Here is a 12,270-nt window from a genome sequence, read left to right on the forward strand (position 1 = left end):
CTGCTGTCTTTGTATATTCTGCTTATTAACGCCGCAGGGACTTCCAAAACCCATTTATATGCATCGCTGTTAGCAACAGTTGCCCCCGTTTCAATACTGAAATAAAATAAAATGGAAAAGCAATTTTAGTTGTCCCGCGCTATAGGATTACGTTTGGTGTCATTCCCTGTGTCACAGTTGGGTTACATGGTTTCGTACAAAACACATATATAAGTCGCCCCTTTTGGTACGCAGTAATAGAGGTATTTTTAAAGAATATTCAGTATTCATAGGCATAGGCATATTAGCGGTATGCAGAAATTTATTATTTGATACTTAATGAATTATCTTTTTTTGACATTGACATATAAAAAAAAGTGTGTTCAAAAATTCAACTGGATAGCAAATAGTATACGGTACTAATATTCACTTCAAATTTCAGCGGTATTCGGTATATATGGGGATGGGGGTTATGCACACATAATGGATTGGGCATCTGAGAGTAGTTTCACGAAAGAGTCATAAGACATGTCCTTAGTTTTGTCTTATATTCCCGCTGCTTTTTTTACATGGACTTTCCAAACATTTGTTAATAGACTTGTACGTTGTTACTGAAGATAGATCACGCACGCTTCAATTATTCAAACAATGCAATCATGGATTCAGGTCTATTGACATATGCATCGTAATGCCATGCGAAAAGCGGTAGGACAGACTTTGAATATATGACGTTCCTAAGGTTTGAGCTAAAGTGTTTCATAAAATGTGCGCAGGGTTGTTGTCTTAGCATAGAACTGTAGTATGTAAAACCTATACACAGGGAAACATAATGTTCTACTCAATTTACCCACTGTGGAAAATATTTCTATACTTGACGACCTATTTGTAGACAATAAATGAGTATAAAATGCTTCTATTAGAATAAAATATGTTTACAAAAACAAACATTTCATTGAGATTTGAAATAACGTTTCATTTTGTCGTTAAATTTAAACATTAGATGCTACACGAAATGCACGATGTGTCAGGACTCAGTCAATTTATTTTTATGGTAGCACTGAAAGTGAAAATACTTAAGATAACCAAGCTATAACTGACATTTCACAAATTTGGGATCAAATACAAACCTATATGAATATAAATATGAATATAATTAAAAACCAATTGTTCAAAGAACAATTGAAGGTCTTTCCGCATCAATTTTCTAAATAATTGATAAGAAGCTACTTCTGGTTTACTCAAAGCTACTATTGGCGTCCAATACTAGGTTTCTTCATACTGATTCAATAAACATCTGGTTTCTATAGACTTTTGCCTGAAATAAGGGAGATAATTGCCAACTTCCGGTTTAGAAAATGTCACTTCCGGTCTCATGATAGCTTTATTTACATTGATTCCAAAAATATATGGTTTATATATACTTTTACCTGTAAATAGGCAGATAATTGGCTACTTCCGGTTTTGAAATGTCACTTCCGGTCTCATATGATTGCTTTGTTCACACTGATTCCAAACATATATAGTTTGTATATACGTATGCCTGTTATAAGGGAGATAATATGCTACTTCCGGTTTATAAAATGTCACTTCCGGTCTCTAATGATAGGTAAATGTATGATCATTAAAAAAAATATACGGTTTCTATGTACTTTTACATGAAATTATTGCAAAAATTACTACTTCTGGTTCACTCAAGGTCACTTACGGTTGACATTTTTCAAGGTCATATGTCACCTAACATTTTGCAAAAGATCTTATGGCTTTATCATGTACCAATCTGAAGAAATAATCAATTTACCTTAGAATAAAACATTTCAGGGGCAATAACTCCTATAAGATGTCACTGGATTGTTTCAGACCAAATGTATCATATCTTCATCACAATATAACAAACATTTTGCACTAGTTCTTTTATATTTTAAACGATAAAAATATCGGAGAAAATGCAAAAACAAGCAAAAGACAAAATTCAGAACATGACCTTGACCGTTGACCTTGACCTCATTTTCTAAGTTAGGACCCGAGGACCTTAAATAAAAAGATTATAGGTTTATACGGCTTACGGTTTATGAGTTACAAAAACTTTACGACAAATTTATTTGATAAAGGTAGATAACTCCTATAAAATTTCACCGGATCGCTTCGATCCAAATCAGCCAAAATATCCTTTGCATGTAAAGAACAAATATGAAAAAGAATTTTGTCGTTATCTTTTTTGGTTACGGAGGAGATACACTAACAAGAAAAACAAATGTTTGGGGAGATAACTCTTACAATATCAAGTCTTCGCCTTTACAAGATGAGTTTTAAAAGCCCAATAACTGTTCGATATAATATCCAATATATCTAAGCGTCATCTTGCGAAACAACTTTATACCGCAAGAAAAAGGTTTGGCGGAAGAAAAAAAAAAAAATTAAAAACCAATTGTTCAGAGAACAATTGAAGGTCTTTCCACCCGGTACAATATATTTTGATATTAAAAATAATAAAACTCGGTTAGAAATGTAATTTTCAGTGCCAAATGATAGCTTATTGTACGTTGAATTTATAAATACATGGTTTCTACACATTTTTGTTTGAAATAAGGGAGATAAGTTGTTACTTCCGGTTTGAAAAATGTCAAATTCGGTCTCATCTGATAGTTTACTTGACACTGATTCCAAAAATATATGGTTCTATGTACTTTTACATTAAATGAGTACAAAAAATTGCTATTTCCGGTTTACAAAAGGTCATTTCCAGTTGATTTCTTCAAGGTCATATGACTTGCAACTTAATGCACAAAGTCCCATAAGTTTATTATGTATAAATCAAAAGTTAAAGCGAAGGTCAAAATCTAGAACGTCAAATCAAACTTTGACCTTGACCCCAATTTCAAGGTCATGAAACAAGGGTCTCAATTCAAAAGACTCTAGGCCTCTACTATATATTGTTAATGAGTTATATTACCATACTACTATAGCTAATATTAGATATAAAAGGGGCGTAAACTCCCATTAAATGCCTACGTACCCTTTCAACTAAAATTTATGTGTTACTACATGTCGCAACTAACAATTCTGTCAAAATATTTTGTCGATATCTTACAAGATTTCTGAAAATAAGTGATAACAAGCCAAAATCAAAATTTATAACATGACCTTGACCTTTGACCTTGATCTCAATTACAAGGTCATAAGTTAGTGATCTCAAATCGAAAGATCCCAGGTCATTCACTTGTATGGATTAGGTGTTATGCTGATTTCAAATACATAAGGGGAGAAAACTCCTATAAGGGTTGACCAAAACACTTCGACTTAAACGGGTTGAAGTTGCGCCCTATCGTAAACAATTACATGGCAAACACATCATATCATTAACCTTTATGGTTTCTTTTGAATAAAGATAACAAGCAAATTTTAAAGTTTAGAACATGACCTTAACCTTTGACCTTGACCTTAATTTCCTCCAAATGGACCAAGGACTTCATATCAAAAGAGTTTGTGCCTCTGTGACTTATAATGTATGAATTTATCCAACATATCACCTATGTTAAATTTTCAAAGGGAAATAACTCCTATAAGATGTCATCCAATCACATCAGTTAAATTGAACCAAACCATTCTTAAGAGCAGACGAACAATTTGGTGAAAACAGTTTGTTAAAATCTTTTACGGTTTCAGAGATATAAAGATAACAAGAAAAAGGGGACACGGGGAGATAACTCCTATAAGAATAAGTGTTCAGTTACACAGGGTGAGTTTTGAAATCCCCATTACTGTACAACATCATTGGCCAAAAAAACCTTTCGATATGTTGTAAAACAAAAAAGCATCTCAGACGGCAGAAGAAAAACAAAAATAATCAGAAGAAAAACAAAAGGTCTTTCCACGAAAAGTGGAAAGACCTAATAATCAGAACAAATACAATAGGTCTTTCCACAGAAAAGTGGAAAGACCTAATAAGTAATGAACAGAAAGACATCAGCTTTTTTTCTATGAAAAATGTACTCCGTGTTACTGTAACCTATAATTGCTTACTTTAACTACATTGTGTCTTGGATGGAGAGTTGTCTCATTTACACTCATACTCACTCTTATTTATATTTTTTGTCGAATACCTTTGACTAAAAACACCGATCGCTTTGTTGTTCTTTACGAAACAGCGAAGGACAAGTCAATCTGTGACTGAAGACATTCTTTATCAAAGCATAACTTCGTTCTGGGACAACTTTGTGAAACTAGTCCCTGATTTTATTGTTTCAATCTGGATCAATAGTAGATTGTGTGTGCATGTTAAAAAAAGGTTGGGAATATTTGAGCCATTTGAATTAGTTCTAGTTCATGTGTTTATGTTTCGGTAAATAATCATACAAGGCATCTTCCCAATGTTCAAGCCATTTGAATTAGTTTCTAGTTTGTGTGTTTATTTTTCGGTAAATAATTATGCAATGCATTTTTGTCGAGCCTGCGACTTTTGTCGCAGAAAGCTCGACATAGAAATAGCGATCCGGCGGCGGCGGCGGCGTTAGCTAACTTCTTAAAAGCTTTATATTTTAGAAGATGGAAGACCTGGATGCTTCATACTTTGTATATGGATGCCTCATGTTACGAAGTTTCCGTCAGTCACATGTCCAATGTCCTTGACCTCATTTTCATGGTTCAGTGACTACTTGAAAAAAAAGTTCAGATTTTTTGTAATGTTAAATTCTCTCTTATTATAAGTAATAGGATAACTATATTTGGTATGTGCGTACCTTGCAAGGTCCTCATGCCCGTCAGACAGTTTTCACTTGACCTTGACCTCATTTCATGGATCAGTGAACAAGGTTAAGTTTTCGTGGTCAAGTCCATATCTCAGATACTATAAGCAATAGGTCTAGTATATTCGGTGTATGGAAGGACTGTAAGGTGTACATGTCCAACTGGCAGGTGTCATCTGACCTTGACCTCATTTTCATGGTTCAGTGGTTAAAGTTAAGTTTTTGTGTTTTGGTCTGTTTTTCTTATACTGTATGCAATAGGTCTACTATATTTGGTGTATGGAATGATTGTAAGGTGTACATGTCTAGCTGGCAGGTGTCATCTGACCTTGACCTCATTTTCATGGTTCAGTGGTCAAAGTTAAGTTTTTGAGTTTTGGTCTTTTTTTCTAATACTGCATGCAATAGGTCAGCTATATTTGGTGTATGGAATGATTGTAAGGTGTACATGTCTAGCTGGCAGGTGTCATCTTACCTTGACCTCATTTTCATGGTTCAGTGGTCAAAGTTAAGTTTTTGAGTTTTGGTCTTTTTTTCTAATACTATATGCAAGAGTTCAACTATATTTGGTGTATGGAAATATTTTATGATCTATATGTCAGTCACGCAGGTTTTATTTGACCTTGACCTCATTTTCAAGGTTCATTGCTCAGTGTTAAGTTTTTGTGTTTTCGTCTGTTTTTCTTAAACTATAAGCAATAGGTCAACTATATTTGTTGTATGGAAGAATTGTTAGCTGTACATGCCTGCCTAGCATGGTTCATCTGACCTTGACCTCATTTTCATGGTTCATTGGTCAATGTTTAGTTTACATGGTTAATGTTAAGTTTATGTGACAGTTGTAATAAAGCTTTATATTTAGGACTATCAACATAATATCAATGATTAGTAAAGAAGGCGAGACATTTCAGCGTGTGCACTCTTGTTCCAATGTTTTAGTCATTTGAATTAGTTTCTAGTTTATGTGTTTATGTTTCGATAAATAATTATACAATGCATTTTCCAAATGTTTAAGCCATTTGAATTACCGGTAGTTTCTAGTTTATGTGTTTATGTTCCGGTGATAACTATACAAGGCATCTTCCCAATGTTTAAGCCATTTGAATTAGTTTCTAGTTTATGTGTTTATGTTCCGGTGATAACTATACAAGGCATCTTCCCAATGTTCTCGCCATTTGAATTAGTTTCTAGTTTGTGTGTTTATGTTCCGGTGATAACTATACAAGGCATCTTCCCAATGTTCTCACCATTTGAATTAGTTTCTAGTTTATGTGTTTATGTTCCGGTGATAACTATACAAGGCATCTTCCCAATGTTTAAGCCATTTGAATTAGTTTCTAGTTTATGTGTTTATGTTCCGGTGATAACTATACAAGGCATCTTCCCAATGTTAAGCCATTTGAATTAGTTTATAGTTTATATGTTTATGTTTCGATAAATAATTATACAGTTCGTCTTCCCCCACGGATAAGAAAGATTTGTTTAGGAAAGATGCACACAAGGACATTTTTATCGTTTTTATACGCCCCTTTACGGGACGTTTTATGGTATACCATTGTCCGTCCGTCCGTCTGTCCATCCGTCTGTCCGTACGGACGTCCGTCCGTCTGTCCGTCGTCAACATGTCGGACATTAACTCAAAAATGCTTTAACCAATTTGCATAAAACTTTGGTGAATTGTTTATATCTATTGACGTGAGCTCCCTTTCGTGTTTTATAAAATTTAGATTTTATGTTTCCGAGTTATGGGGTTTTATTCATTAAAAAAAGGGGGATTTTCCAGTTTACAATTAATCAAAACTGCTGTCACCAATTCTCATGAAACTTTTGTGAATTGTTTATATCTATTTATGTAAGCTCCCTTTTTATTTTCATAAATTTCTAATATGACATTGAGAATTAATTGAACTTTATTTGTTTATAGTCTGACAACAGATATACTAAGTATTGCACAACAGCAAGAAATCTTTAATTGAATATAAATTCAATTCATATAACCAATTTCAAGTTCTTTGACTACATTTATTCAGAAACCTATGATATGTCAAATATTTAATTACAATCCAAATTCAGACCTGAATCAAGCTTGAATATTGTGTCCATTTTTGCCCCAACTGCTCAGGGTTGGACCTCTGCGGGCGTATCTAGCTGCGCTCAGCGAAGCAGTTTTTTTTCACAGGGGCTCGGAATTTGAAAATTAATATGTTGAGGTTTATGTTTATGTACCCAAATAATCCGATTTGCTGACTTGTGGTCGATCACCAAAGCACATGTTTGCTTGCAGCCACTTCATTTAAACTCTGTTGGATAGTTGTCTCATTGGCAATCATTCCACATATCCTTATTTTTATATTCATGAACATATGTAATCCACCCACCTTTCTTGTGTTGGTCGCATATACACTGCACGTTTTCTGTATCTTCTAATTCAAGTCAATATTTTTTGGGACGTCACCATATTTGTTGCAGAAACCGAACTGTTAAACTGCACCACGTGCAGTTTGCTTAAATTCAAGAACTAATTTTGGTTTGCACGAGATAAACAAGAAAACCAGATTGAGTTTCAAACCAGTTTAAACCGGTTTGTGAAAATAAATCAATAGTTTTGCAAACTATTTTGAAACTAAAACCAGTTTGATTGCAATAAATTGGCTCCAAATCGAAAGTTCTGATAATGGTTTGTTTAAGTTTGTTCAATCTACACCAAGAGATTTGAAAAGTTTATGAACTGGTTCCAGTTTTCAAGAAACAAATGTTAAACCAGTTTTGGTTTTGAACCTAGTTTGGTAGAATAGATATAAGGTTTATCAAACTTACCAAAAACTGAAACAAATGTGCCCTTAATATTTGAATAAAAGGAGACATGGACTATAGTCAATGAGACTGAAACCAAGTAACACAGAAAACCAAAAGACATCTTTTTTTCTTTTAAAAGTTTATATGTAACCTTTATTGACCTTTAGAAATTGATTCTATAACATAATATGTATAGTTTTAGATAATTTTTTTCATTATTGAAAAACAAATATCATGATTTTGAAATATAAAAGTGATAATAACACAGTTTGTTTCTTTTTCTGTTTTCAGGTTACGTGACCTACTGACCAGAACTGACATCAGCTGCTTGAATGGAAACAATGTTATAGCTAACCATTTTAAAAATATATATTTCTGTTTCCTATCAATTATCCAGCAGTGATGCCATCTCATGTTTTATATTGTCTTGGGATCATTGTTGTACAGCTTGCAAGTGAATATAGTTGTGATAAATATACAAGTGATGAGAAGTTTAGGAATTTAGCAGTTGCATCTGACTATGTGTACATTGGTGGGGAAAAGAATATAATTCAGCTAAATTCAACATTAGATGTTTATGAAAAAAGAGAAATAACTGATTTTCCAGTCAATTGGTTATTAGATGTTCACAACAATAAAACTTTGATTGCATGTAATTACCGGTATAACAAAAACTCTGATAATAATTTGATATGCCTTCATTTTGCTGTTGGACCAAATATGATTAATACAACTTATGAAATTGGTCTTAATACAGAGAGTTTATCAGCAAAATATATTAGTACTAAATATTTAGAAGAAAATAGTGAAATTGAAGTATTATTTATAGCATCATCATCTTGCTTTAGTCTTTTGAATTCACCAAAATGTAGAGCTATTTCAGGTTGGTCATTTCCTGGTCCAAGGAAATCATTTACAGAGTATCCAAAAAATTCTAATGATGGGAGAGAATATTCAGTACTTTATTTGAAAGATAGTAAACATGTTAGTTTTAAAACTGTTCTTCAAAAAGATACTTTTATTTATTTTCTTTTTAAATTTAATGAAACACATTCAAAGTTAGGGAAACAGTGTACCTCTAGAAATACTATAAGTAAAATGAATTCATATGAAGATACACCCATCATTTGTACATACAATACTAAAGTCTTCACGGAGGCACAGGATGCAGTATTTTGGAAGGATTATTTATTTGTTGCTTTTGCTGATGATGTTTCAAGTGTAATCTGTAGATATAAAGTAACAGATATTAAAACCATATTCAAGGAATCAAGACAAGAAAGAATTAAGTGTCCTTCTTCAAATTTGATTAACACTTATTTTGCAAATCAGAAATTTGGAGACTGGTGCTACAATAAGAGTACAGGACAATGTGACAGAGTTTCTATAAACCCTACAAATGTAAGTCATACTGATTAAATAAAATTATTAACAACCCAAAAATATGTTCTTTTGGATTGGCTGTTTCAAACATACATTGTATGTCATTGCCATAGCCAAAAATGACCCATCCAATGGTAACAAAGAACCTATACCCTGTGTATTATGGATCGTGATATTCAGATTTGGTATTTCCAGGTAACCTTTCTTTTGATATCAAAATGGATAATTTTCGGACTTAACCACCTATGTATGATACAGGAAATCTTGAATTGTTTAATTATCTTTTGCACTTAACTGTCTTTTTTACTTGAAATAATACATTATTTGAAATCAATGCTACTACATGTATGCAGATAGTTTTTATTGATATTTCAGGGATATTGTATTTTGTATGGTTGGCAGGAATAAAACAAAAAAATCTTTTTCAAAATTTTGTCAATAACAAACTTACAATTTTTTTTAATCTTGTCTAAAATACATTTGATTTAAACTTCTAAATGAATTTATGAAAAAGTTGAATAGTGAAATGATTGGCAGAGCACTGCAATAAACATTTGTAAAGCTTAAAGGCAAGAGTTTTTGAATTTGCCTGTTTATCAGGTTTTTAGGTATAAAACCACTAATTCATAGCCCCTTTGCTTTCTATGTTAAATTCTGCAATTTCAAGCATTAATTGCTACTTTGTCTTAAGTTCAAATAAAGTGGCAGTCATTTCATGTCAAAACTATACCTTTTCCTGACTTGTGCTGAAAAATTTAACATACCTTTAATTGCATATTAGAGCGTACTGGTTCTATTTGATAGTACAAAATCAGGTACTTCTGATCTGAACAACAGGGCAAATGTGCCCTCCTATTATATTTTTATATACTTCTTTATTAAGTCTCCCAAACGAAGTTTGGGAAGACTTATTGTTTTTGCTCAGTTCTTATTATTATTCTTCTTCTTCTTCTTCTTCCTCTTCCGCCGCTTTTAAATTTGAACTTGTCCGCACCTGTTCTCCAAAACCGCTTGTCAGATTAACTTAGGGTTTCACAATATGTTAGACTAACATGTCTAGTGGTGCAATCAGGGTTTTGTTTGTGCAATGGGGTTTATAAAGGGGTACTTTGAGGGGCAAAAAGAAAAGAGGGTTTAACTATAGAACCCTATGGGATTTTATTTTTAAAAATTTTCAAATGATTATAAATTGAAAACCGTTTGTGATAGACACAATCTTTTTAATTGAAAATGTTCTAAATGATAAAGCCCATTAAATGAAATACAGGGTTAGTCCCCAGGGGTCACCCCCACCCCCTGCCATTTAAGAAAGTTCTAATACCTTGTAAGTGGTCAAGATCCCCACCTCTAAACCATATATATTTTGGTTTGTCATGCTAAGATGGTTTGAATGATATACAGGGTTAGTCCCCAGGGGTCATCCCGACCCCCTGTCATTTGAGAAAGTTCTAATATCTTGTAAATGGTCGAGATCCCCACCACTAAACCATATATATTCTGGTTTGTCATGATAAAGCACATCAAATGAAATACAGGGTTAGTCCTCAGGGGTCACCCCCACCCCCTGCCATTTAAGAAAGTTCTAAATCTTGTAAGTGGTCAAGATCCCCACCCCTAAACCATATATATTCTGGTTTGTCATGCGAAGATGGTTTGAATGATATACATGGTTAGTCCCCAAGGGTCATCCCAACCCCCTGCCATTTGAGAAAGTTCTAATATCTTGTAAATGGTTGAGATCCCCACCCCTAAACCATATATATTCCTATTTGTCATGTCTCGAACATTTGAATGACGTATACGGTCAGTCCCCAGGGGTTCCCCCCACCCCCAATGTTCTAATATCTTGTAAATGGTTGAGATCCCCACCCCTAAACCATATATATTCCTGTTCGTCATGTAACAAACATTTGAATGACGTATAGGGTCGGTCCCCAGGAGTTCCCCCCACCCCCAATGTTCTAGTATCTTGTAAATGGTCGAGATCCCCACCCCTTAACCATATATATTCTGGTTTGTCATGCCAAGATGATCTGAATGATATACAAGGTTAGTCCCCAGGCATCACTAATGCATATAACTTTACTTGACCAAACCAATTTTCACTGGACGTTGCCCAATGTCAGGCGATCCTGGGAATTACGAATTATGGGAGCTTCGTTTGGGAGACTTCGTAACAGCATCCTGTTACAATCATTTCTTGTTATTTAAAAGAAACTTTCAAAAAGGGTTATACAGTGATCCCAAGTCCCCAAGCTTTCATTTGAATACCAAAACTACCCAAATATTTCACCTATTGACAAAGATGCAGCTATGCATAGGAACTATTTTGTTTAAAATATGTACTACTTTCTTGTATGTTCTTGTCGACCGGGCCTGAATTTGTGGTTCTATACCTTTTATGTCCTATCTATTATAGGGTCAGTCTGTCCCATACTGGTTTAAACTTTTGGTTTAAGGTAGCTTAAATTTCTGGTCTGAACAGTCAAATTGGAAAGACACTGTATACTTATTGTACATTAGGATCAGGTAACTCTCTTGATATTTCCAAATTTTTTAACTTATAAGAAATCTCCAATTTTATGGTAATCTTCTCTCTTTTTACTTTGCTGTCATTTCCTTGTGGACAGGTAGTTTTGATTTATGATGATGACTATTACATTGTGTGTTTCAAATAGCTGATCCAAAATATTTCACAGAATGATTGATGACAAAAAGGCAAACCAAACTTATTGTTTTAAATGATTCTTTATTATAGGTTTCATTCTGTAAAGTTATTTATGTATACCTCATTTCACTATCAGCTGCTGTTGACTGTTTTTAGATTTCAATTTTTAGAACACAAGCACAGAGGTTGATGTGTAATTTGCATATAACTGGAACTAGTAATGTCTGTGTTTTTACCCAGAATAAAAGGAGATGCAAATTAGAAGTCAACATCACATGCATCAGTGATTTGGACAAGAAATTCTAAAACCTCCTCTATTGATATCTTGAATATTGTTGATTAAAGACAACAAAATAAGTGGTCTTATGGCAAAAGTTTTTATATCTAATTAAATTATCTATTAAAAAATCTGATTGCCATTTTTTTTTGCTGAAGCTCCTATAAAACATTCTGTAATGAAAATGGTAGATATATGCTAGATATATTTTTGGTGTTGAGATGGTTCTAAAGCTGTAAATATTCTTCTCAAGGTCGTCAGCATTTATGTACGTTTCGGCAATAAAGTTTATTGGCAGGTTGTAGGTATTCCCATGAGCACCAGTTGTGCCCCTTAGAAAGCAGACTTGTTCTGGGGCAGTATTGTTATGAACAGTTTATACCAAACTCGGTAAAGATCCATCTAAAATTCCATTTAAATTGATA

At 33.5% G+C, this 12,270-nt stretch overlaps 1 protein-coding gene across 9 annotated transcripts in view; it reads left to right on the forward strand.

Annotated features, from left to right (window-relative positions):
- The window catches only part of LOC127701000 (plexin-A2-like), a 233,481-nt gene that overhangs the window by 48,285 nt on the left and 172,926 nt on the right, over nt 1-12,270 (forward strand). For all 9 annotated transcript variants that reach the window (XM_052204765.1, XM_052204785.1, XM_052204793.1 and 6 more), the window contains one exon: nt 7,809-8,918. In XM_052204765.1, coding sequence (XP_052060725.1) covers nt 7,920-8,918 — 999 coding nt within the window. In that variant the 5' untranslated portion in view covers nt 7,809-7,919. The remainder of the gene's footprint in view (nt 1-7,808; nt 8,919-12,270) is intronic.

Source organism: Mytilus californianus, unplaced genomic scaffold, assembly GCF_021869535.1.
Source record: "Mytilus californianus isolate M0D057914Y unplaced genomic scaffold, xbMytCali1.0.p SCAF_1, whole genome shotgun sequence".
Classification (NCBI taxonomy): Eukaryota; Metazoa; Mollusca; class Bivalvia; order Mytilida; family Mytilidae; genus Mytilus; species Mytilus californianus.